This window comes from Rhyacophila brunnea, unplaced genomic scaffold (genome assembly GCF_057557595.1).
Source record: "Rhyacophila brunnea isolate RB1 unplaced genomic scaffold, BYU_Rbru_1.0 scaffold_9, whole genome shotgun sequence".
NCBI classification, from domain to species: Eukaryota; Metazoa; Arthropoda; class Insecta; order Trichoptera; family Rhyacophilidae; genus Rhyacophila; species Rhyacophila brunnea.
The window spans coordinates 36,048,355-36,073,828 of NW_028233361.1; the positions used below are offsets into that span (position 1 = coordinate 36,048,355).

The following is a 25,474-nucleotide window of genomic DNA, read 5'->3' on the forward strand; positions in this document are numbered from 1 at the left end:
CTTTTCATATAAACGAGTGACACATTTGAATCTTCTTTCGTGCATGACTATTTAATTTGTTATGCAGTGTTGCTTGTATCCTCAGCACATTAAATAATCAGGTGGCAGCTCTCGTGGTGCAGTGCGTAAGGCGCTGGCCTTCCATCCGAGAGATCTGGGTTCAATTCCCGGCGAGGACACAATATTTATGTAATTTTCTCAAAGCCTGGGTGTTTGTGATTGTTCGAAATTACTAACAACCAACTTAATAATTCAAAAAAATATCATATCAGGTAAATCATGAGACTGTGGTTATGTGTGTTTTATTTCGTTAATTCTATATTTCTGTGATGCTCTTATGCGTATAATCTGTCAATAGTGATGGAATTTATATATTATTATATAAATAATAAAAAAAATATTCCATATTTTAAAAAATGCTACCGACGACATGCTAGCGTAGTTTTTATTTAGGTAAAATATAAATGTTCCAAGTTGAACCAATGTAATGAACCGTTGCCTTTATACTTGTTAATTAATTAAATATCATTTTATCAAAATTGACCGATGTTTCATGACTTTCAATTTATAATTTACAACCGGTATCCGTCGTATACCCTTATCACAATTACGCCGAAGGAAGTCTAGCGAAATATTTAAAAGATTTTTGCACCACATGTTTCCTTCAATAAAGATTCTATTTATATATATTTTACTACAAACCAACGTAATAAAATATGTATCCGAATCAACCACAAGCTCTGATGGTTTGTAGAGTCTGACTCAGCGAGTAATTCATGTGATAGTTTCAAATATGTCGTCAACTCATTTATGTCCTGTCGTAAGGTAATTATTTAATATCAAAATTAATGAGTGTATGTTGGCCTCTAACATTTTTTATTGCCTCTATAATCCGTTGTTATCTAAGTCATGGCCTTCACCTCGCGAATATTTATAATTATTGATCTTTTAGCAGATTTTTTATATACACTCTTATATTTTGTATCCATCAGTTATTTGGATGCTAATATTTTCTATTCATAATTATAGTTTACAATGCTAATGAACGATAGTCTCAAAATATATTTGAATTCAAACTAAGACTAGATTAATTTATTTTACGCGTGTTTGTGATTGTGTTGTAAATATTCACCCTTCTCACCATATAATTCAATTAATGGAATGAATCAAATTTTATTTGTTTTTAACCAGTTTGGAATTTTAACCAGTGTTGCATCATTGCCTCCATCAGCTCTCGTTTCCAATCTATAGCGTGTAGTCTTCCGAGGCAAAATCTTTTAAGCACTGGGTAAATTCGGGTGCCATAAAAATAACACATTACACCTGTTTGTATAATTTGTAGCGAAATATAAATGTTTCTATTCTTGACAGCCACGACTCGATGACCGTGTTCAACGACTGCCTGCAAAGGATGCGTATTTAATTTGTTTTTAATATGTTCTTAAAATATTCTTAAATTCATTCGGCATACTCCATGTTCAAAGACGCGCGTTTCCATGATCTTACTCCCTACTTCATTTATCGTTTGTCAATTTATGGCTACAGCCGTATGTTGTAGCTTAGTCACTGGGAAATGGCAATAGAAATGGCGTATTTCAAAAAAATACTACCTTATTCTTAGGTCAATAATTATTATAAGGCAAACATTATTCATAGAATGTTTATCACATTTGAATGGTCAAAGACATAGCTTATAATCAGTATCTTTAAATGTGTAAATCTTGTCCATTTTTTGAATAATAAAATGCCTAATTCTTGTCAAATTTGGGATCACAGAGATTATCAATATATTTTTTTATTGTAAATATTTCACTATAATAATGTCGACATTAATTTTACTAATGGTTTTATAAATGCTTTTAAAAATTAATAAATATAAAAAATCTTAACACCACTTCACATGGACGTACTGAAATATGACTATATTGTAAAACATTAGAGCGATAGGTTTAAAAGAATACTATTTTATGTAATAAAAATACTTTCAGTCATCAAATGTTTAAAATAAATATAAAGGATAATAAGGCTTCAAACTTATGTAAATAGATTATCTACAACGTTTAAGGAATGTCCAGGATCATGCTTTGAAAATAGCATAAAAGCTCCATTTTGACGTACGCTGAGCATGTGGGCCGTTAACATTGTTTCTTTGTATTTGTGAATGTCTTGAATTTTTGCAATCTATAAAATTTAATATATTATGTAAATAAATAAATTTCAACTTGAATTTGATGGCGTTACCGTCATATGCAACGCCACCACCTGGACGTTCGGTTTCACACCTGTCTCTCAAATATTTATAGTTATTCTTTGAACAGACGATTAAATACAATTAGTTGGATACTCATTACTTATCTAAATATTAATAGCCCGTCAAAAAATATGTTTGGTCTACGTATTTTAGTAATACTACTAGTGCCGAGAAGGTTCAATTGATAGCTGAATAGCTATTTATAATCGGCAACATTGATAAATGTAAGCCACTTTTTTCCGTTGGATCTCGGTTAATGTTGATACATTAGTCAAAGAACGGCGAATAATTTTATGGCTTGAGCATGAATACTTTCCGAAATAGATTAGTCGTAGGAAAAAAATACGTGTATACTTGTATGAATGCACTTACATTTGGCAAGTATCTACACCAGCGAAGCTATTCTATACACAATCTATATACCCGGCTATCGACGGTAGTTTATCATACTTATGTATTGAGGCGCTCAATTGCTACAATAATTAATTTAAATGTATAAACTGTCTAAAAGTGCTATATTTTAACAGCCCCTCTCTTGGCTGTTAACTTTTAGACCAAGATAGACAGTTTTGACAGTTTAACCGGCTAACTTATTGCAACCATAGACTATAGATACATATAGACGCCACCCGTTGCATTGCTAAATGAAGCTACGTGCCGTGCGTTTGGTTTGTGGGCGAGAGAACGCATTCGCCTATAAATGTTCGAGACCATAGACCATTTCGCTAGTGCTCGCCCAAAGTGCTCGCACTAGACGCTCAGAATTAAAATATAATTTTCTGTTTTTTTACGTTATATAGTATTTTTAAGCGGTCAAAATGCAACCAATTAGGTAAATATATCCATAATTTAAGTTATTTTAAAGAAACAGTAGGTCACTGATATTAAAATAAATAATAATATACAAATAAATTGTCACGAACATGTATCAACTTACCTATGAAACGTAATACCGTCTTCTTGCTTATCAGTACGGCTACCATATTTTAATACAACATGCAGAACCACCTTTCCTACTTAATTAACTAAAAATATTTACCACTGACTTTATGTTTAACACAAAAAATAGCAAATTTAGCAACACGAACAACACGCTACGTGAAGCGATTCAGCACGATTTACCGGCGATATTTTTGGAGACCAACTTAAAAATATGTAGACCTTTTATCTTACTCTAGCGCGTTTCGCAGAGATTATAAGGGTGCCGAATACTTTCTCACTCGCACTCATGCATCGTTTTTGTTCAGGCCTCGATTGCAACAATTAAGCGCCTCAATACATAAATATGATAAAGTGATAATAGTTATCACTTTAGCCGTCTATAGCGGCTTTTTGTATAGAATAGACCCACAGTTATGGAATTCTGTCTTAAAAAATAGGTAGTGACAAGACAACGAAAACGGTAAAATCATACTAATGCTATGTGAAATGTATTTTTATCACAATGTTTCTGCTTCTCTTGCCATTGATAAACTGCTGTTGTTTCGAAGGGTCTAGGACGATTTAGCACCGGACAACTGGACGCCACGGAATTCGAAAATAAATAGACGTTAGGTACTTGTAGGTACTTTAAAAAAAATATTCAATATCATCATTAATATTTCAACGATTATATCATGATCTAATAGTTGGTGAGAATGTAAATATGCAGACGTAAACAATGATTTAATCGTGCATATGTTTAAGTTCCAACGAAAAAAGAGTTTTTTTTATTTTATATAAAGCCTTAGGTATGGTAATTCTCAATCCGCGATAAAGAATACATTATGTTAAGAGTAAAATGAATTCAAACTACTAAGTAGTAGATAGAAACTGATTAAAATACCTCGTCTACACGTGTCTACGACAGTGCGACGTCCCGTCCCCGTTTCGAAGCAGTACATTAAAATGCGTGAGTGATTGGAATGTGTATGTGAAACAGTCTCTACCAATGAAACCCCAAATCAAGCACGACCGCACACTCAACATTCTGAATACCGAATGATTCCCCTCTATAAATAAGTACCAACTGTCAAGAATACAGAATGAAAATCAAACTTCAAAGAGAACGGATTTTCAAAGGTAAAGTTAGTCAGCATCCTATTCGAAATTAAGATTTAGTTACTGTTGCCTCACACACAAAAATACGATTCAAAAGTTTTAGAACTCTCTTTAGATTTGGGGTAGAACTGTAATCACTGTAAACGAGGTTGAAGTCATATGAACCGTAGTACCTAGTATAACAATTCCACAACATTTTTAGTGTGCTTGAAATAGCAACCATACAGGAGCGGATTTAATTAGATGGTAGCACCAATTGGGGCCCAATATTTTATTTTTGATAAACAAAATTGATCTACAATTTAAAAATAGCAAATGTGAGAAAAACCAATATTTCATAATGTTATTAATAACTATAAGTAGGTACTTATATTTTATTATAAAAATAATTTTATATCTAATTTAGAGTTAAAAATTAATTTAAAATGCAAAAATGGGGACTCATTTTGTAACTTGACATTATTCTGTTAATTGAGAGAAGGCGCTATCTGAAAATCGGTGATTCACAGATTTGTAAAAAAATAAAACGACGATTTTTTACATAACTTAAAAAATGGAGAGCCGTTTCCTGCGCCCACTCAGAGAACAGATAATAAGCCATCGAAAAAATATTATTTTGTACGCCGGCGCATTGAAAGAGAATTATAATGTTGGTACGATTGACATCTGACATACTGTTGATTGCGTTTTTGTCATATTTTCAAATATTTTAAATAATTTTGGTTCAATTTAATTATCGGTTTTTACACTAATGCAGGTCGTTTTATATCAGTGCAGGTCTGCCGAATAAATGTTATAGTGTTGAGTGTTGACGCTCTCACTGTGTTTTTTGCTTACGGATTTTTGCGATTTTACGTGAGAATTCTTTTAATTAAATAATAACGGTTCACCCTATGTATTCATTAAAGATACAGTTTATTTTGGAAGCTGCAAAAACTAACTATTGCTCAAAATGCCGCAAAAATCGAACAGAATGCTATTCGTATTGAAACTATAAAAATACTGTGAATCCTTACAGAGATCATTGGGTCTATTCTATGCTTATCGACCGCTAAAGTGATAAAGTGAAAAATATTATCAAACTTAGGGTAGGTTTGTATCAAAATATTAGCACTTATTGTAACAATTACACGAAGCCGGTTTTTATTGTTGCAATAAGTGCTATATTTTAACAGCACCTATCTTGCTGCTGTTAAAATATCGCACTTATTGCAACAATAAAAACCGGCTACGTGTAATTGTTACAATAAGTGCTAATATTTTGATACAAACCTACCCTAAGTTTGATACTATTTATCAATTTAGTGTTCGATAAGTATAGAATAGACCCACATGAGCACTATTGTATATTACACATTGTATGTATGATTTTTTTCATAGTTTTAATCGTGGCTAATGGAACCGGTCCATAGTAGAGGTGAGTTGAAAATACTGTCACCAGTTTGTGTACTCAAGTTTCGGATGAAACTACCCATACTCAGTATGTGTGGCCCAATAAACTTATTCCAAAAAACTTGTGATGATATCATCGCGAGTCGCTGTTCTGTGCACTCTCCAGTTGGTAGACTTTCAACAGTATTGACATTAAATGCGCGCGAACGAAATAGCACTTGAATATAGGTATATTTTAATTTATTAGCCTATTGCGTTCGAATGTTTGAATAATAGGTCATACATTTTGGTCGCAGCACAGTGGTGAGATGACGCACATGCTTAGGCTTGTTATACGACCGCTCAAAACATGTTTAAAATTTTTAAAAAATCACTGTTATTCATTTTTGTTAACAGGAATATTGTAACATAACAGAAAAACAACTCATAAATTTAAAATGTGTTTAAAATTTTATAATAAATGGGACTTTTCGACAAGCGGAGCTCAGCGTATATTTAGCGATTTGATTGAAGCCGATATACAGTCTGAGTACCCTGAGCCGATACGTATTTCAAATACTAATATGTGGGTCTATTCTATGCTTATCGACCGCTAAAGTCATAAAGTGATAAATATTATCAAACTTAGGGTAGGTTTGTATCAAAATATTAGCACTTATTGTAACAATTACACGAAGCTGGTTTTTATTGTTGCAATAAGTGCGATATTTTAACAGCAGCAAGATAGGTGCTGTTAAAATATAGCACTTATTGCAACAATAAAAACCAGCTACGTGTAATTGTTACAATAAGTGCTAATATTTTGATACAAACCTACCCTAAGTTTGATACTATTTATCAATTTAGTGTTCCATAAGTATAGAATAGACCCAATGGAGTTGGTTTTAGTTTCAATTGAGTATGAAACTTTTGTCGCATACGCACGCCAAACGCTCTATACTATATAGTATTCCAAATACTAGTAAGTATTTTGGAACAAGTTTCTATACTAAGTATTTTTTTATACTGGTAGTAAGTATACTTAGTCTTCAAAATCGACAAGTTTTTTTAGTGCAAAACCTACATTGAACAAAAACGGTTAAAAATAGTAATATTGGTTTTCATTTAATGTTCAATGTATTTCATCAATAGCACGTGCGTAAAAGACTTCAATGAACTAACATTATTACACAAATAATCACGTTAAATCGCAAACAACATCACGAATGTGGGTGTACAAAGCAATGCGTCAGCAGCAGGTTACAAACAATTCTGCCAATCAGAAGAAAAAAAATCTATTGTTACCAATTCAACACAGATAGTTCATACTACTCTGTGTTTTATAGTAGTTCAATCTCTTCGTGCCACAGCGTAGCACAGGCTGAATTAGTAATGCGAATGTGTGCAAATTACAGGGTTGTGCAAAGCATGACTTGCGGATTTATTATGCCGCTGAAAAATATTATCACCAAGTGGAATATAGCGTTTTAGTAATAGTAAATTCATGAATATCATTTTAGATTAATCATTGTAGTAAGTAATTAGAATTTAGAAATATTGGTAATAATATGCCTCTTTTATAAAATGTTTTTTCAATTATTTTTTGTTACGTTTAGCAAACGAATTTCTATCATGTAAAACTTAATGTCATTAAAAATTAATCCCCCGAGACAAAAAAACAATGTTTGCGAAAATGGTTCAAATTTACCGCACTTTTGGTTCAATTTTGTTTTTTCCGGAAATCGGTTTCCGTTTCGAAACATTTTTTGTCCCTTTTTATTATTATTAATTTCAGTCCTTTTAAGTTTTATGGGGTGATATTTGTAATCCAGATATTCTTAAATACACTGACAAGATATAATATGCTCCTGATCTCTGCGTGGTCGATGTCATATTTTTTTTTCACTTTCAAATGTTTCTTCCCTTAAAGTTTACGCGAAGTTTCCCAACCTTATTTCTGCTAAGCCCCACTTCAACACTTCAAAAAACTCCATACCCCCCTATAAAAAAAATATAGTTACCTAATTAATTCTGAACAAAAATAAATTGCTTAAAATAAAAATGCACGTATGCATGGCCCCCACAAGGGGGGGCTGACAGGGCTCTAGCCTGGGGGCCCGGGCGAGTCGACCCTATAAATGAGATAAATACAGATAACAACTGGACTCTAATAATAAAAAAGTCGCCTGCGGCGCTATTTTACTTCAATGTTATTAATAATTTAAAATATTTGATTGTACAATTCAATTTTTAACTGTGTGACGAAACTCCACAACTCCATAATTCAAATGGATGTACATATTAAAAATACAAAAAATCGCTAAAAATACACCTTAATTTTACCGCGTAGGCATTTTGGAAAACTCTACTGCAGCGCGTCACACTGCCTTTACCCTTAGCGATAGGTAGGGGGGCCGCCAACCATCTTAGCCTGGGGACCCGCTTCAGTATGTGGGGGCCATGCACATAGGCAATACTATTTTTAATTTAACTTTCGTAAGTAAATATGTATATTACGTTACATGTACATCTCGGAAGAAAATTAGTGCGATCCTTATGCTATGCTTCGTCTTCAAATGATTTTCAAAACGACCTTTTTGCCCCCCAAAACATTCAAATTGCCCCCCAGTGGGGCGCACGCCTCACGTTGGGAAATACTGGCGTAAACCTTATGAGATGCCAGTAGCATGTAGCGTTCGACTTATCAACGCATTGACAGAAGATATAGACATATTTAGTGACGCGTTGTTTACCTACTATATTTTTAATTCATTTTTGTTGTCTATACATACATCAATGGCTTGTTATTGTAGCTTTTAGAAATGCAGTTGAAAAAATAAATATATATACTAATATACTCATGTGGCGATAGTAACGTTATGACAATATCCGATCCTAACAGGATCATGTGGGCCTCCATAGAGTGGAAGTTTATGTTAATAGATTAGTAATTAAAATAAGTAAAACATTTTGTCCAAAAAGAAAAAGATATTCATAAGAAAATAGTAATACAACAGGTCAGAGTGAAATTGGTGAGTCATCAAACCATCAGAAACGAATGACTGACAAAGTTTATTTGAACTATTTATGTCGGATCTTAAGAGCCTACCTCCACCCATCGCCACTGGTATTTAAATACATAATTAATATTAATAATATAACGTTGCGAAGAAATAATACCTGCATAATATTACTGCATAGTAGTTGATCGATTATTTCTAGGGACACTCCTATATAATATAGTGTCACTTCCCTCCAATTTCGAAAGTGAAAAAACATGCTGTCACTTTTATTTTGTTGTCTGGTTTTTCGTCTGGATTTTAGGACTTGGTGGTGAACAAATAACACACCGGAATTGTTTTGGAAACGGCGAGGTATATTTACGTTAATATTATATAATAGTTATATTTTTAATAATTTATTTTACGGAGGACGAAATGTGTGTGTTTACTGTTTGGCTGTTTGCAGCATATTCCCCGCCATCTTGTGTTTCGCTTTCAACGAGAAGCGTTGTCGAAAAACGGCGACGTTGCAATATTTTTCAACCGTCATAAGCTGCGGCATTGCCGGCTCTATTATTTATTATTTATTTTCGTAATCAGCGCTTTACTATTTGTTGGATTTGATACCGACTCGGGCCTCTCCAGATACACAGAGACATCCCCAAATGGGGACCATACGAGGGTGTAACAATAGGTACAGCATCTAAGGACAGTATTTCAATGCTATCCACTGTTTCTAGATAGTAATTATAGTTAATAATGATTATATTTTGTTTAATAACGTAAAATTTCTCACTTATATGAATATTAAATAGTTAATAAAAACCTTATCTTGCGAAAACAAAGGCCTATTTTGTTGCTACTTAGTTGCTCTTCCCTGGCCATACTGAGTCATAAAGGAATTATTATTATGAGGCTCGGAGTTTCAAAGCAATATTAAAATTTATGCCCCGTCTTAGTTACAATGTGAAACGCCCGGCAGATGAAATTACAAAGCTCGGACATGCATATTAATATTAATATTATTATGTAGGTATGTCGGCTACAAAATTATAACTAATGACCTGGACAGGGTTGTTTCATTGTTTTCATTAGATCGTTAAAAATAATGGACGAAACATTAAGATACATTATTATGAGAACTATACTAATTTTGTGTGACAGGGTGGCTAATTTTGTCGCTTTCTAATGAAAGAAAAACTACCAAGAACATAAGAATATTAAAACCAATAAAATACAGTACCTCGAGGGAGGATTAGTATACGAGTAGCATTCCGAGATCATTATCCAAGATAAGATCAACGTTGTATATCCGATATGTGGCAGAGAAAACACAATATTTTGTGATACAAGTGTATCTCCATCAAACTGTACTGGGCAGCATTCAATATAATGAATATGAGCAGTGAAGTCCCTAGACAAAATGCCGCCCCTGCGCAGGGCCATAATGCCGCCCTATTTTTTATACAATATTTTTTATCATCCGTGCTCGTGTCGTTTCTGGTCACCAAGGACATCGAAGGGCAACGGAAGTAAACTAGACATCGCGAACCCGACGAAAAAAATACAGTCCTGTTGAACCTTTTATGTTAATTAATACATTTTGTTTCCAATCAATGAGCTGATTTTTTTAAAAGGAAAGATTATCTTTATTTATTAAGTAGGTACTCAGCTTACTTAGCTATTTCTATATATACCAAATGATTCTCTTCGATTTGCCGCCCTTCGAGTTACTGCCGCCCCCACGGGACATCACTGAATATGAGCACTGATTTCCGAGGAGGGATGCAAAAAGAAGAGGAAGATTAATTTTGTCGTAGTATCGTAGAAGTCATCATGAGACAATCATAAACTAATTTGAATACATAGTGAAACCCGATTATCAGCGAAACAAAACATTAAACACATAATAAATAACCTGAGAGAAAAAAAATACTTCAGTGTTTTAATAATATGATTTATCATTTTGACAGTTACGTGTCTTCGGTGGAGTATTGGTGAGGTATCTGTCTCTAAAACAGTGGGGCATCAACTCGAATCCCACGTCTCAAATTTGATCCAGAATACCCAATGACATTATTAATGGACGACGCACTCAATCCAGTAGCTAGCAAGTAAATTCGCGCATTCGCATGTATAGGTAGACGTCACGCAATTTCCATTATGCGATATCACGCATCGGGAATTTATAGCAATATGACCTTTATTGTAATGGTGTTAGAGCAGTGTTTCTAATGTCAATGTTCATTTGAGTGACCATTCGGCAGACCCAACAAAAAGCATCAGGAATTTATAGCAATATCACCTTTATTGTAATGGCGTTAGAACAGATTATGCCATTCGGCAGACCCGACAATAAAGTGAGTGTCATTTTTTTTTCCAGATGATTCGTCCATATTAATGTCATTGAGAATACCCGATTGGTAGAACGAATTTCTATCCATTTATTCTTAAAAAAAGAAAAAGCTGGTCAAGATTATCTCTACATAATATGCTTCGCTTAAGAGAGATAATAGCAATTTGAAGATATGAAGATAAATTATTAGATTAAATGATAACAGTGTTGTGGCGTTTAAAAATGTTGATCGAAGCAGAAATCAGATATGTACCATTTTTCTTGGAATTCAGATAAAGCTTAAAGTCAAGTATTATCATGCAAGAAGCACTTTGCTGTTTTTTCTTTCTAAAAAACACAATAGACTTCTAATCAAATCATTTTCAGTATGCTCAGCTTTTAATCTGTTTTCAATTATAAAAATAATTACAAGATAAAAAGAACTTTTTATATACAACGTTTTTAAATTTTCTGTTGAATCATATAAACTTGACTTTACTAGCTTAAACGATCAAAAAAAATTGTACTTGATAGAAATAATACTGAAATGTCATTTTGACATTCATATTGATTTCCATAGTAACGCATGTATACATTAATAATTTAGTTGCTGGGACCATCCGCTTAGCAACCAATAATGGTATCGAAATAACTTTTCATTCAAAACAGAATTAACTGAAAATGAATTCAATTCTGCTTAAAGATGGCTAAAAGTATTAAAAAATGCATTGGCATCGTGTTCTGATATATTCTAAAAGTTTCAAATGTCTAGCTAGTCGGGAAGTTAGTTAAAAATCGATTGCAATATTTGTACCGGACAAAGAACCACCGGACAAATAAGAATACGAGCTAAGAAAAACGTTGTAATATACACAATTTTAAAAAATCAGTAGCGTACTAACAGATGGCATATTTATTTTCTATATATCGATACGGGTCTAGGACGATTTGGCACCGGACAACTGGACGCCACGGAATTCGAAAATAAATAGACGTTAGGTACTTATAGGTACTTTAAAAAAATGTATTCAATATTATTATTTATATTTCAATGATTATATTATGATTTAACAGTTGGTGAGAATGTAAATATGCAGGCGTAAACAATGATTTAATCGTGCATATGTTTAAGTTTCAACGAAAAAAGAGTTTTTTATTTTATATAAAGCCTTAGGCATGGTAATTCTCAATCCGCGATAAAGAATACATTATGTTAAGAGTAAAATGAATTCAAACTACTAAGTAGTAGATAGAAACTGATTAAAATACCTCGTCTACACGTGTCTACGACAGTGCGGCGTCCAATTGTCCGGAGGCCAGTCGTCCCATTCCCATCGATACCATACAATATATTCCAATATCGTGAGATAGTTTTGAAGTACATATGTGCCATTGTATCCATTACACACTTTTTATAGATACTGTCATATATTACACCAAATTATCTAAGCGTCGTGGAATTCTCATGAACTAAATTAAAAAAAAAAAAAAAAACAATTGAAAACGACTGAGATTTTCTCACCTACGTCATTTGACTTTGCTTTTTTGTTTCTTTTGTGCAAGGAAAATGTATGACCGACTGATTCGTTCACAAATTACGACTCGCGGAAGCTTTGACAAAAAATATGTATATACATAATATATATATGTCGACTGGTGATTATACAAAACCACACAAATGATGTTTACTATTTTTTTAATTTTTACACATCTACCAAATTTCATAATTTCGTTTGCTCTTCTTTCCGAATCAACATAATATCGAAAAAATTCTTCTTATAAGCTATTTCATATACATAATTCAAATTCAGATTGTAATGTGAATTAATTGTTATTCCACCAATGGCTGATGATATTACAGAAGAATTTATGTATTTTACAACGTTTTTATTAGCTCGTATTCTTGTTTGTCCGGTGGTTGTTTGTCCAGTACAAATCTTGCAATCGATTTTTAACTAACTTCCCGACTGGCTAGACATTTGAAACTTTTAGAATATATCAGAACACGATGCCAATGCATTCTTTTAATACTTTTAGCCGTCTTTAAGCAGAATTGAATTAATTTTCAGTTAATTCTGTTTTGTATGGATAATTATTTCAGAAAAATCCGTAAAAAGTAAAAGACTATTATTGGTTGCTAAGAGGTGGTCCTACCTGCGTTACTATGGAAATCAAAATGACATTTCAGTATTCTATATTTGTTTGTTTTTTATTTACTTCATAATATCAAGTCATATCAAGTACAAGTTTGACCATATTGAGCATAAATAATTCAACAGAAAATTTAAAAACGTTGTACTTATATAAAAAAGTTCTTTTTATCTGGCCGGCTAAAACCGGCTAAAACCGGCCTACATAGTACTACCAATATTTTTAGTCACCTGTGCACAAAATTTTTGAAGATCCCCACATATTCGTATTTACAATTCTAGTGCTCAGCTGCTAACTTTTCGCATCTAGGAATTTTATATTCACAGTTTTTCTTAGCGTCCATTGGCAGTGACGGTAGACAGTGGCAATAAGTGGGGGCAAGCAAGCCACGCATTGTTTATGGGCGGCACATTCTAAAGGGTGGAAAATTATGGAAGTAATTTGAATAATACAAGCTTATCATCATCATCATCCTGAATCTATCCATTGCTGGATGAATGCCTCTCCATCCATTTCCACTTCTCTTCCTGTTCGTTGCGTTGCCACATACTTCCGTAGAACTTAACCAACTCATCAATCCAGCGGCCTCTAGGTCTTCTTTGCGGACGTTTCGTGCCTCTTAAGTACAATAAGATGAGTATATTTGTCCAACGAAAGTCCCTTCTTCGAATTATGTGTCCAGCCCATTTCCATTTGAGGTTTTAGCGAACTCTATGACATCGCAAAGCCTTGTCTGTTTCCCTATCCAATCATTTCACTTTTTGTCCTTTCGCATTATGCCCAGTATGTACCTCACCATATCACGCTGTGCTTCTCTAAGTTTATGGTTTTGTGTAAATCATATAGACTTTAGGAGCAACGAGGAGATAAGATAACGCACCAAGCAGCCTCTCATCATGCTGAGAGTGAAGAGGCGACGTTGGACCTGGCTCGGCCTCGTGTTGCGGATGCCAGAAGAGAACCTCAACCTCGCTTGCCTATTAGCCTATTCTTCAAGCCGACCAGATTCCGGCGTCCTGGAAGGTCACTAAATACTATCTATATAGTGTATACGGCGGATCTACGGGATGCTGGTTGGAACTGGAACGAAGCAAGAAAACTGGCGAGCGACAGGGATTCTTGAGGGGCCGCGTGGTGTCCATATGCTCCAACTAAGGGGCGGATATGGCCAAAGAAAAGTAAAGAAGTAAATGATATTGTTTCGCCTACAGTGCTAAGGATTCGTGTAGTCTTCAAACGATTTTCATTTATTTATTTGGTTTTCACAACCGCGATAAAATAGTGAAATATAGATAATATAAATATGTAGTTGATGAATTGGCATACAATTTGAGATTAAAAAAATATAGAGGACGACATTTTTTGGTGTTGCTTATAGACGGAAATTTTTTTACGGACGCCGCTGAAGTAAGATGTCTAACGAAGTACCTACAAAATAAATAAGTTAACCTCACTGATATATGTCGATCAGATCATACTTGTTTTTATAAAAATGCAACAAATTTAAAAATATAATTCTAGCCAAGTTAATTTCATATTACGCCGTATTAAAAATGTTAATTTGGCGAACGGTAGAGTTCGCCCACACGATTCTAGCACTTAGCTATGGCAAAAATTTGCATTTAAGCAAATTACTTTGAGAATTAAGTAAGACGAACGTTTTATTACTTTTATTGAAAGCTATTTTAACGATTAAGCCATAATGAAATGCGTAATACGTAGGTACTTATTGAATTCTGCAGAATCGATTTGTGCCGTTTTAACAAGCTTACGTTTTATATTAAATAGGAACCTACTACATCTCTAATTAAAAATACCAAGGCGTCTCAATTTAAAACGTTTTTCAAACATACAGTTAACAGAACACGTGCATGGATTTACTTGCACCAATAGTGTGTATTTTAAACTATCGTGACAATAAATGTCTCTCCAATCTCATTCTTCAAGACTATTGTTGTCATTTTATGGTACTATTTGACAGGTCGTAAAAATCGGTTTACCTCCAAATGAGTCTCTCCGCGGTTCGTTTTTTTTTTGCTGGCAGGTTCGCCACTATCGTTTTACTGCGCAGGCGCAGGTCGAAAAAGTCTCAACTGTCGCATGACAATTCAGAAGCTTCCGATTTTTTTTTATTCATGCATGCAATCTTGCAACTTTCATGAAAATACGTGTTTACACGTGCATTTTCTTGTTATGACCGCGATAGTAGCAGTACCTAAATCCATGTACGTGTAAACGGGGTATTATGGTAAAACATTATCTTGAATTGATTATACCTGCATGGATTTACTTGCACCAATAGTGTGTATTTTAAACTATCGCGATAATAACTGTTCACACGTAAAAGTGCTGACTGTCTCACAAATCTCTTTCTTCCAGAGTAAGCGAGACTCGATATCATTATTTGGAACTACTTGACAGGTTGTGAAAATCGGTTAACCTCAAAATGAGTCTCTGCGCGGTGTAGTTCGTTTTTTTATCGGCAGGTTCGCTACTATCGTTCAATTATGCAGGCGCAGATATTGTACGGTCCAATTGTCGCGTGAAAATTCAGGAGCTCCTGAACTTTTTTGATTCATGCAAGCAATCTTGCAATTTACACGATAATAGGTGTTTACATGTACATTTTTTGTTATGGCCGCAATAATACGTACTGTCAGCAGTAAAATATTCATGCAGGGTAATTCCAATATTACATACACACGTTACGAGGGTAGCCGTTTATATTTCGGGAAAAACCAACAAAAATGAATTTTTTATCAATGAAAACAGTTTTATTGTTTTTCAAAATATTCTCCACGATAACTTATACACTTTTCTATGCGTTTGAAACAATCTGAAAAGCATTTTTGCCACTTTGCAGAAGGTAACTCCAAAACATGGTTTTTGAATGCATCAACCGCCTCTTCTGGTGTAGAAAATCGTTGACCGCGCAATTTATCTTGGACTGTCGGGAATAAAAAGAAATCATTTGGTGCCAAATAGGAGCTGTACGGCGAATGACCCATCAATTTAATATGTTGAGTGCTCAAATAGGCGCTTGTTTGAGCCGATGTGTAAGAGCTCGCATTGTCTTGATGAAGGATGATGTGTCGCCGACGGTTGCTTTTCCTTATTTCACCAAAAACTTCTGGTAAACAAATGGTTTCAAAACAATTCTCGAAATATAAACGGCTATCTATGTAGTAGAATAGATCAAAAAATGAATATGCAATATGCACAATGATATATTTTATGTGCCAATATATAAGTAAGTGAATATGTTAGCAGAATAGGACAACACGGCCAATAATATGACAACATGTTAATATAAAAATACAGCGTCAAATGTCATGAATCACGCAGTTTATAGTGAACTTGGAGGCTTGAAGTTGTATTGAATATTTTGTTAAATTGTTACTTTATGAAAGATATGAAATGCATATATTTATATGTATATATTAAGTGATAGCCATAAGTAACATAATAAAGGAGTCATAGAGTCAAGTAAACAGTAACGAGGAGACGTACTCATAGACTGAATTATGCAATTTACACCCCACGCTCCATGGTAATAGTAAAATCTGTTAATAGAAACCTCCACGCTGTGGAGGCCCATATGATCTTATTAGAATCGTACATGGTCGAAAAAAAATATTATTATCTTATCGGTCGACAGACGGGATACAAAGTGTTAAACAATTCATTGTTTATAGGTAGGTACGTCGATTTAAATCAGTTCACGTTTTGCATGTTGAATATTAGAAAGTATGCAATGATGTTTTCTTTTTTAGTAAAAACAAGTTCATTTATTTATTAAACACAGAAATTTTAAATGAAAAGTTACAGTGTGGAAAACGATCGTACCCTAATTAACAGAATGTTTTACAAGAATCCACTGGCGCCGACAACTTCAAGGTTTAAACAATTTTCAACATGAAAGTTGTTTTGAATTGATAACACTACTATTAACAAGTACGAACACATAATGCGGTGCTTATAAAACACACTGAAAGAGGTTAACCGCATTACGTTAGACGGGGTAGGATTTTTATTATCCTTTGATAAAAGTTTTAAAATGAAACCGTGAACGCGTTTTAAATGTGGAATGTTAAAAATTGTGCGTGGCAACATTGCGAACGTCGATATTATTATGAAACGGATGACATAATAATTCGAAATTCGAAATCAATGAGCATCCATAGACAACTATCACAGAATATCTAGATTATCGCGTTGGTACTAACGCCACCCTTCATCGATCTTTAAAGGTGGGAATAATACGTTTTAGCTGATCGCCCTTGCGGAAACAAAAGCAGTCAACCATTAAATTTATTTTGCTTATTTACGATTTTTACTATTGCGTAGCATTCTATCTGCATATCATGCTCTATGCCCTCTGCCACACCAGTGATTAATAACCGTTGGATCGCGACTCCCAAGAAATTAATTGACAAATTTATCGTAAAAAAAGTACCTAATATTTTTTAATAATTTCAGAAAAATGTTTAAAATGTAATGTTTTTTTCCGACCATGTCCGATCCTAATAGGATCATATGGGCCTCCACAGAGTAGAGGTTTGTATTAAGAGATTTTTTGTTTTTACGAGAAATTGATGTCAGCCACTTGCTCAACCTATTGGGTCCATACCCTGACTCACATACAAATTGAAAAACAATATGTATGCTTGTCCTAGGATTCGAACCTGGGACCCACAGCGTGATAGTCCAACGCTTAAGCCACGCGGCCACCGTGGGTTTATAGGTGTTTATAAGTAATAAATACTCCGGCTTGTTTGTCGATTGCCAAAATGTAAATAAAACGCAAATGGAATCCGTAATAATTGAATGGCTTGTTTCAACAATTTTTCATTCCGATGAGGCTTGATTTATTTAGTAACACTTATGGAGACGCACTTACAAACAAAAAAGTTCACGTTCAGTTTGGGCTCACTGACATCGTAGCGATAACCAATAATGCGATAGCACTAATCGGCTGACATCATTGGCTGCATTTAAATTGTTTACCTACGCTTCAAACCTATGCGAATTTGTCTAGAATCATAATAGTCTAATGTCTCCCAAAATATGATAGCACTAATTGTTTTAACAAGTACCCACCTACTTATATAATATTTTCATCGTTTATCAAAGGATGATGCAATGCCAAAAAGATTGGGTACCCCTGCCTTATAGGACATGTAAGTATACAATCCAATTAAAAATAATATAACCATGAATTTACACATAATATGTACCAGTGGCGAAGACTCCATACTAGGCGATTATTTAAAGCCTACCTTCTTAAGAAAAATATTTTTTAATTGCATATTGACATATTTATATAATTAATCACTTCATTATTTTATGTATAAAAATAATTTATTTTGCCAACGAGATCGCATATGTAGGAATGTATTACAGTATTACACAGTTTACAAAACAACTGCAAAGGTACTCGTATTAAAAAAACCACAGCGCGCCGCGCCGTAAATTAAATAATAAATGCCGCGACTTCTCGACGTAAATAAATTTCCGATTATGTTTGGAATAATTCTGATTTTTTTTTGTATGGACTTTACGTCTCGTAACCTCAGCAAGTCTGCTGATTTGTACGAAATGAGGCAAGCTCCTTTCGCAGAGCCTAAAACATTCGCGCATAATATTGTTGTCACGACTGCGCACTTTGTCCAAAATCATTAATAATCAGATAATTAAAAAAATAATTTCAACGGCGTTTAATCGAATATTAATAAATAAGTAAGTATAGATTGTTTTTAAAAATAAAAATTAATTTTATCTAATGATTTTTGATGGGTATACATGTTTTGAAAAATACGTAATTTAAACACATCGCTCATTTTTATGTCATCAATGAGTTTTTGAAGTTTCATTGAATTAGTGCGTCGTTATCATTTATTAGTGTGTGCCTATTCATTAGTAGTAAATATCGTACTATTCTCGTAAGTATACCTGACAAGTGTGCTCTTTTTATCATATCTCCACAGCCTACCTCTTTCCAAAAGTCACCCTTCGCCACTGATATGTACATATACATATTGCATTCATAGAGGCTATACCTCAGTTGAGGCACCGTCTAAAAAGATCGTCGCTAGGCGATGCGCGGATTACGGGTCGCGGGTGCAAATGACGCATGCCAAACGAAATATAATTTGTCATAGAAATCCAAAATGCGTCCATTTAACGTTCTGTTTATTGTTCTATTAGTAACAATAATAATATATACATTCACATGTTTCCTTTTTAAAGTAAATGGATAACGTTTTTAGTAATCTTTACGCGATTTAAGCATTAATACCCCCGTCGCCATCACGAAACAAATTGACGTGTTCCCAGATCGACGTTCTCTCTCCGAATGGCAGCGAGTCCAAAATTTCGTCGCGCCTATAGTTGAAAATTATTTGCCGTTTCACTGATGTATCGCCTTAACTAAAAATTAAATTCGCGCATTGGTATCATATAGCCAATTCGCACAGGTTCATACGAAGTTGTTGTTGACATAATATTATTATAGGCATTCATTATTATTTTGTAAACGCAAACTATTTTCTAATATCGAAACAGTAACTAAGATAATTATGCGTTTTATTTTATTGTAAGCGCCCGCAGTGGAGTAGTGGCAGAAACCTTCTCCCATAAATCCAATCGCGCGGCCGAATCAAATTCACAGAATAAATGTTTGTTTTATCATTATTCATTTGGACCCAAATTATTTCATCGAATGAATAACAACCGTACCTAAAAAAAAGTGTGTCAAGATTATCTCGACCCATGTAGCTGGTTTCGATTCCACTGACAATTGCAATAGGTATACATTTTTTTTATCTTATTGGTTTATTTTATTATACTTATCTAATAACTATAAAACTATTTTTTGGAAAAAAAATTGCCTGCGTCGCTATTCCTATTTTGTATGTGTGATTTCATGATACAATATTATCTAATTGAGATGAATTTCCAACTGGGATTTTATAGATCGGATTACATTTTCTAATCTAATACCATTCCCGACTAGTTCTGTCAATGGGTCTCAATTCTAACAAATGGAAGATGATTATGATTAGTTATGGTACATGGATAAGAAAATGTCCAGTAAATTGAGTAGTGCATAATAAAATTATACCCATTTATAATACTATATACATATACCTACCTACACTACTATTTCTACGGCGTGCATGTGTAGGGTGGTACTTGCACGAAATGCAATAGAATAGGGTTAACGGGCCAAGGTCAATGCATTTTCTTTCATAACCGTCAAACGCAATATTTTTTTTAAACAATTACCCAAGCATGTGACATTGATAAATAATAATTTAATATCGAATAACAATAATTATATTTACCTTATTCATTCCGTTACCCATCTTGTTGGTGTGTTTATATTTTCTCTGGCAGAAATTGAATAAGTCTTGAAGAACCGTCAGTAAATTAATTGAGGTTACACAATTTATTTATAGCATAATGTAAAATAAATGATACGATTTAAAATTATCGCCCTGAGTCGCACTTTGATAATAAAAATGACATATCAGTCAATAAACAACAACATAAAATATATGGCGATAATTATATTGTTTTTGAGTCAACAAACTCAAATGATTGTTTATAATAATTGCGTCTATGGTAACATTTAATAACAGTATTAATAAAGTCTCTGTTTAAAGAATTAAAATAACGTGATTGTCGACAGTCTGAAGTTGAAATACAATAGGTATTGGCCAAACGAGGCCTTGTTATTAGCCGTCACATAATATTTTTATTTTTTTGTTCACTGTAAATAATTTAGTAGAACGATTTAGGTAATATTTACACGAGGAAAATTTTCCAAAATATCAGATGTTCGAGGCGAATTTGAAATAACGAAAATAATGACAGAAAACGTCTTTATTCATAGTGGTAATTGTTTATGGACAATGACAGCGACGACGCGGAACGATTCTGAATTTGAAATGATGGTTTGAATTAATGTTTTTGGTGGGAAATTCAGACTTCGTTGAGATTAGCAGAGAAAGTGAGTAGATTGCGGAGACGGAAAGTAGGCGCAGCGACACACGATATGAAACGAGCGCGGCAAAAGCCAGGCCGGCACTGGCTCATGGCTGATTCCCGCGGCTCACCGGGACTGGGACATCGCAAATGCGCGTCGTTCAATAAGGGTTGAAAAGGTTCAGTGAATTTTCACAGCTGTGAAAATGTACACATATCGCGCCGGCCATTTAAGATCTCAAACATCACATGACAAAGAAATAAACAGAAGACATACAGTACCTACATATAAATAAAACGAAGATTCGTCTCAAGTAAATACTTAATATGCCTCATATTTTATAGTCAGTGGGTAGATACCCTTCACGTAACCTTGCAATTTGGAATAGATTTTTTTGAATTATTTTGGATACTAAAACGTGGGTAAACCAATCAAGTGCCTGGCATTTACTAATACATTGATACGGAGTGCGTATGCACTCAAATCCTTGTCACTTTGTACAATTACAAAGTTATGTGAAGGATAAAAAAATCAGGTGTGGATTTATTTTTTAACGCCGAGGTATAATCAATTCAAGATATGTAATGTTTTACCATAATACCCCGTTTACCAGTGACGTCCCGTGGGGGTAGGCAGATTGAGCGTCGCTTGGGGGCGGCAGTTACCCGAAGAGCGGAAAATCGAGGAGAACCATTAGGTATAATTATATAGAAATAGATACCTAAACAGCTTAGTAATAACAGAAATATCGTTCTATTAAAAATATCGGCTCACTGGTTGGAACCAAAATGTATAATTACTATAAAAGGTTTAACAGGACTGTTATTTTTGTCGGGTTCACGATGTCTAGTTTACTTCCATTGTTCTTGGACGTCGCGTCCTTGGTGATCAGCAATGACATGTGGAGATTTGAGAATTACAATTGAATTATAGGTAGGTACATACTTACTTAATTTAAAAATTATCCAGATATTTTTGAGAGTCACTCGCGAGTTTTGAAAGTTGTCAGGTGTAGGGTAAGGGGATGTATTATCGTGATAGATTTTACAAAGTACTATATATAACTGTATACTTGCATAATATTAAAAATATGAAATATGTAATGTAAATGGCCATGCTTCACCTTAATGATGAACATTAAATGGACTTTATAAACATAATAACTATTCTTTTTTTTACAATTTTATTTGAAACGAAAAAGTTTGGTAATATCGTGACAAGCACAGTTAATACCGTGATACTGGTAAGGTAATATCGTGACAACTAGAATAAAAAGGAAATCAGCGAAAATATTTATTTATAGATGAAAGAGATACTGACATTGGTATTTTTATCTACAGATTCATTAATTAATTGAATTATTAAATTAATTGAATGGTTAAATTAATAAATTATATTTGAACACTCGTCACACATGATGTAAAGTTCATCATCGTCTGGTGCAATGTTCAAGCAATCGTTATGATATGGACGAATGCAATAAGAACACTGTACCAATTTTTCCCCATTCTTCTCTTTTGCATCATGGGAATATGTTAATCCACATGCACTACAGATCCAATCTTCATCAGTATTTTTTAGTTTTCTGGCGTTTCTGTTTGATTTTCCTTTGTTTTGGCTGTTCTTTTCTTTTTTAATAGCCTCTGTTGAAGTAGATGCATGACTGATGATCTCTATATCATTCAAACATTTTGCTGATGAGTCGGACTTTCTTTGTGTTGTGGTTTTCGTTTTTTCAATAGGCTTCGGAATAAGCAACACATCTTCAATGTTTTGATCAGCCATTACATTTTCATCAGCACTTGTAATTTTTTTCTGTTAAACGAGAAGGTGCCATAGCGTCTGAGTTTACAGCATCCTTACAAAAAGGGAAAATCCCACATTTTTTTAAAGCATTTTGTATATTACTGGATGTGAATGATTTGAAATAAGCCGGATTTAACATGGAGTGAAAATTGGTTCTGTCTGGTTTTTCTATCGGACGATTTTTCATAATATCCTTCACGCTATCATTGCAATGGTGCTTAAGGGACTAATAGACACCAACGTCCAATGGCTGTAGGATGTGAGTGTTGTATGCCGGAAAAGTGAACAAATAAACTGAATTATCCTTCGCCAGATTAATCACGTCTGGATTATGTGAGATGAGTGGGAATCAAGAAGCAGAACTACAGGACGGTCCCCCGGGATAGCGTGAATGATGATTTTGAAGCTGCATAAATTTTCATTCCACCTTCTTGCACTAATCGTAAAGCACGATCTATATCTGAAGATGCGTATTATCTCCTTTTTTTGGATTCTTTCGCTGTCGCAGCCATATCTGAATCAAAGAAATTATACTAATATAGGCAATATCGTGATAAAAAAAACCAACGAAAACCGGATAAATAACTATCAAGTAATAATGCCGACCGTATAAGCTGTACGTACATATATTAATATAGCAGTAAAAATGTGTTAAAACATTAAAACAGTTCATTCAAAAATAGGTCGTCAAAATAACATGTAATTTTTTGAAAACAACCTAACAAATTCATCGGCTAACTTAAGGAATTTTGTTCAATATTTTATTAAATTTTGAACAAATACCAACAAATATAGTAAGGTTGATCTATTAACTATCGATGTTGTCCAGAAAAAAAATAGCTTACCGGTTACCAGTTAGATAATTTTACGAAAAACTGAGCGTATATGTTGCAAAAATCAGTTGAACACGTCTGGACAGGTTCGCGAATTAAAAGTTTTTGTACTCGCTCGACAGCGTCATAGCGATCAATGTGAAAATACCATTGTCCTTTTCACTCCTTTGACTCATCGTATGCGTTGTTTCATATTCGTCACCAGGCTAGGTAATATCTAAATATCGAATTGAAAATGTATCACGATATTACCTATATCACGATAATACATCCCCTTACCCTATTTTTAAATGTATCTGAAACCGCACTTTTGTCTATTGAAGCAGAGATGGCATTTAAATTAGATTTAGTGGTATACCTATATCTCTTTTCGTAATGTATCCATACAACACATTTATTAGATATTGGTGTCATGAAAGGATGATAAAAAATACGGTATAAAAATTGGGGCGGCATTTTGGCGCTGCCTAGGGGCGGCATTTTGTCTTGGGACGTCACTGCCGTTTACACGTGCATGGATTTAGGTACCTACTGCTGATAGTACGTATTATTGCGGCCATAACAAGAAAATGCACGTGTAAACACGTATTTTCATGAAAGTTGCAAGATTTTATACATGAATCAAAAAAATTCGAAAGCTTCCGAATTTTCATGCGACAGTTGGTATTTTTTCGACCTGTAAAACGATAGTGGCGAATCTGCCGGCAAAAAAACGAACCGCGGAGAGACTTATTTTGAGGTTAACCGATTTTTATGACCTGTCAAATAGTACCATAAAATGACAACATCGCGTCTCGCTTAGTCTTGATGAATGAGATTGAAGAGACAATCAGCACATGTACGTGTAAACAGTTATTGTCACGATAGTTTAAACACACTATTGCTGTCAGTAAATTCATGCATGTGTACAGGCGCTATAATATTCCAATGTGTCCTATCATAGTGGTAAGAGGAGGCCACAGCATAATTATTGATCATAATAATTATACAGGATGAATAACATATACATGTAACAGTTAGATTAAAACTTCATAAGCCATCTTGCAGGTATTATTTTAGTAAGGGTGTCCGGCAAAGCGATACGATCTCACCTAAACTATTCACCACTACTCTGGAAGATCTATTTAGGTGACTTGACTGGAAGAAAAGTAGAATCGCCATTAGCGACGAGTATGTATCTACCTCATTCACCGCTTTGCAGATGACATTGTTATCTTTACGAACGACCCCAGGTGTACAAGCTTGCAAATGAAAACCGCAAAGTAGGTTTAAAGATAAATATCTCGGAAAAAAGTATTACAACAATAATGTCAATTGATTCCAGAACCAAACTGGCATGTAACGCATTCGGGCGCCTGGATAGTATCAATAAAGATGATCCCCCTCTGTGGCTTAAGTGTTCAATTAATGTATCCTACCAGTGCCCATGTATGCATGCGAAGGCATGGAGATGTGCATGTTGGACATAACGCGGTAAGACCACAAAACAAACCAAAGGATACGGAGGCAAACAATAGATCGCCAAGCAGATGAAATAACAATAGACTGGACAAATTCTATCATACAGTGGTAAACAATGGGAATTTAACGACGGCAGGGATGCCCTAAAATCCGCTAGATAGACGAACTCGCAATATTCGATAGATGTACGTGGCAGCGTAAAACTAGGGACCGAGAAGAGTGGAAGGAGCTAGG

The 25,474-nt window shown here is 34.2% G+C and overlaps 1 protein-coding gene across 3 annotated transcripts in view; it reads right to left on the reverse strand.

Moving 5' to 3' along the window:
* Positions 1–21,243, reverse strand: part of LOC147063556 (dual specificity protein phosphatase 22-B) — a 188,020-nt gene extending 166,777 nt beyond the window's left edge. For 2 of the 3 annotated variants that reach the window (XR_015072089.1, XM_085959585.1), the window contains exon 1: positions 20,497–20,694. Coding sequence is in view for 2 of the 3 variants with exons in the window: in XM_085959585.1 (XP_085815711.1) it covers positions 20,497–20,517 (21 nt within the window). In the remaining variant the exon portion in view is untranslated. Of the gene's footprint in view, positions 1–20,496 lie in introns of all 3 variants that reach the window. The other variant, XM_085959586.1, reaches the window with a different exon arrangement.
* Positions 21,244–25,474: the final 4,231 nt, after the last annotated feature.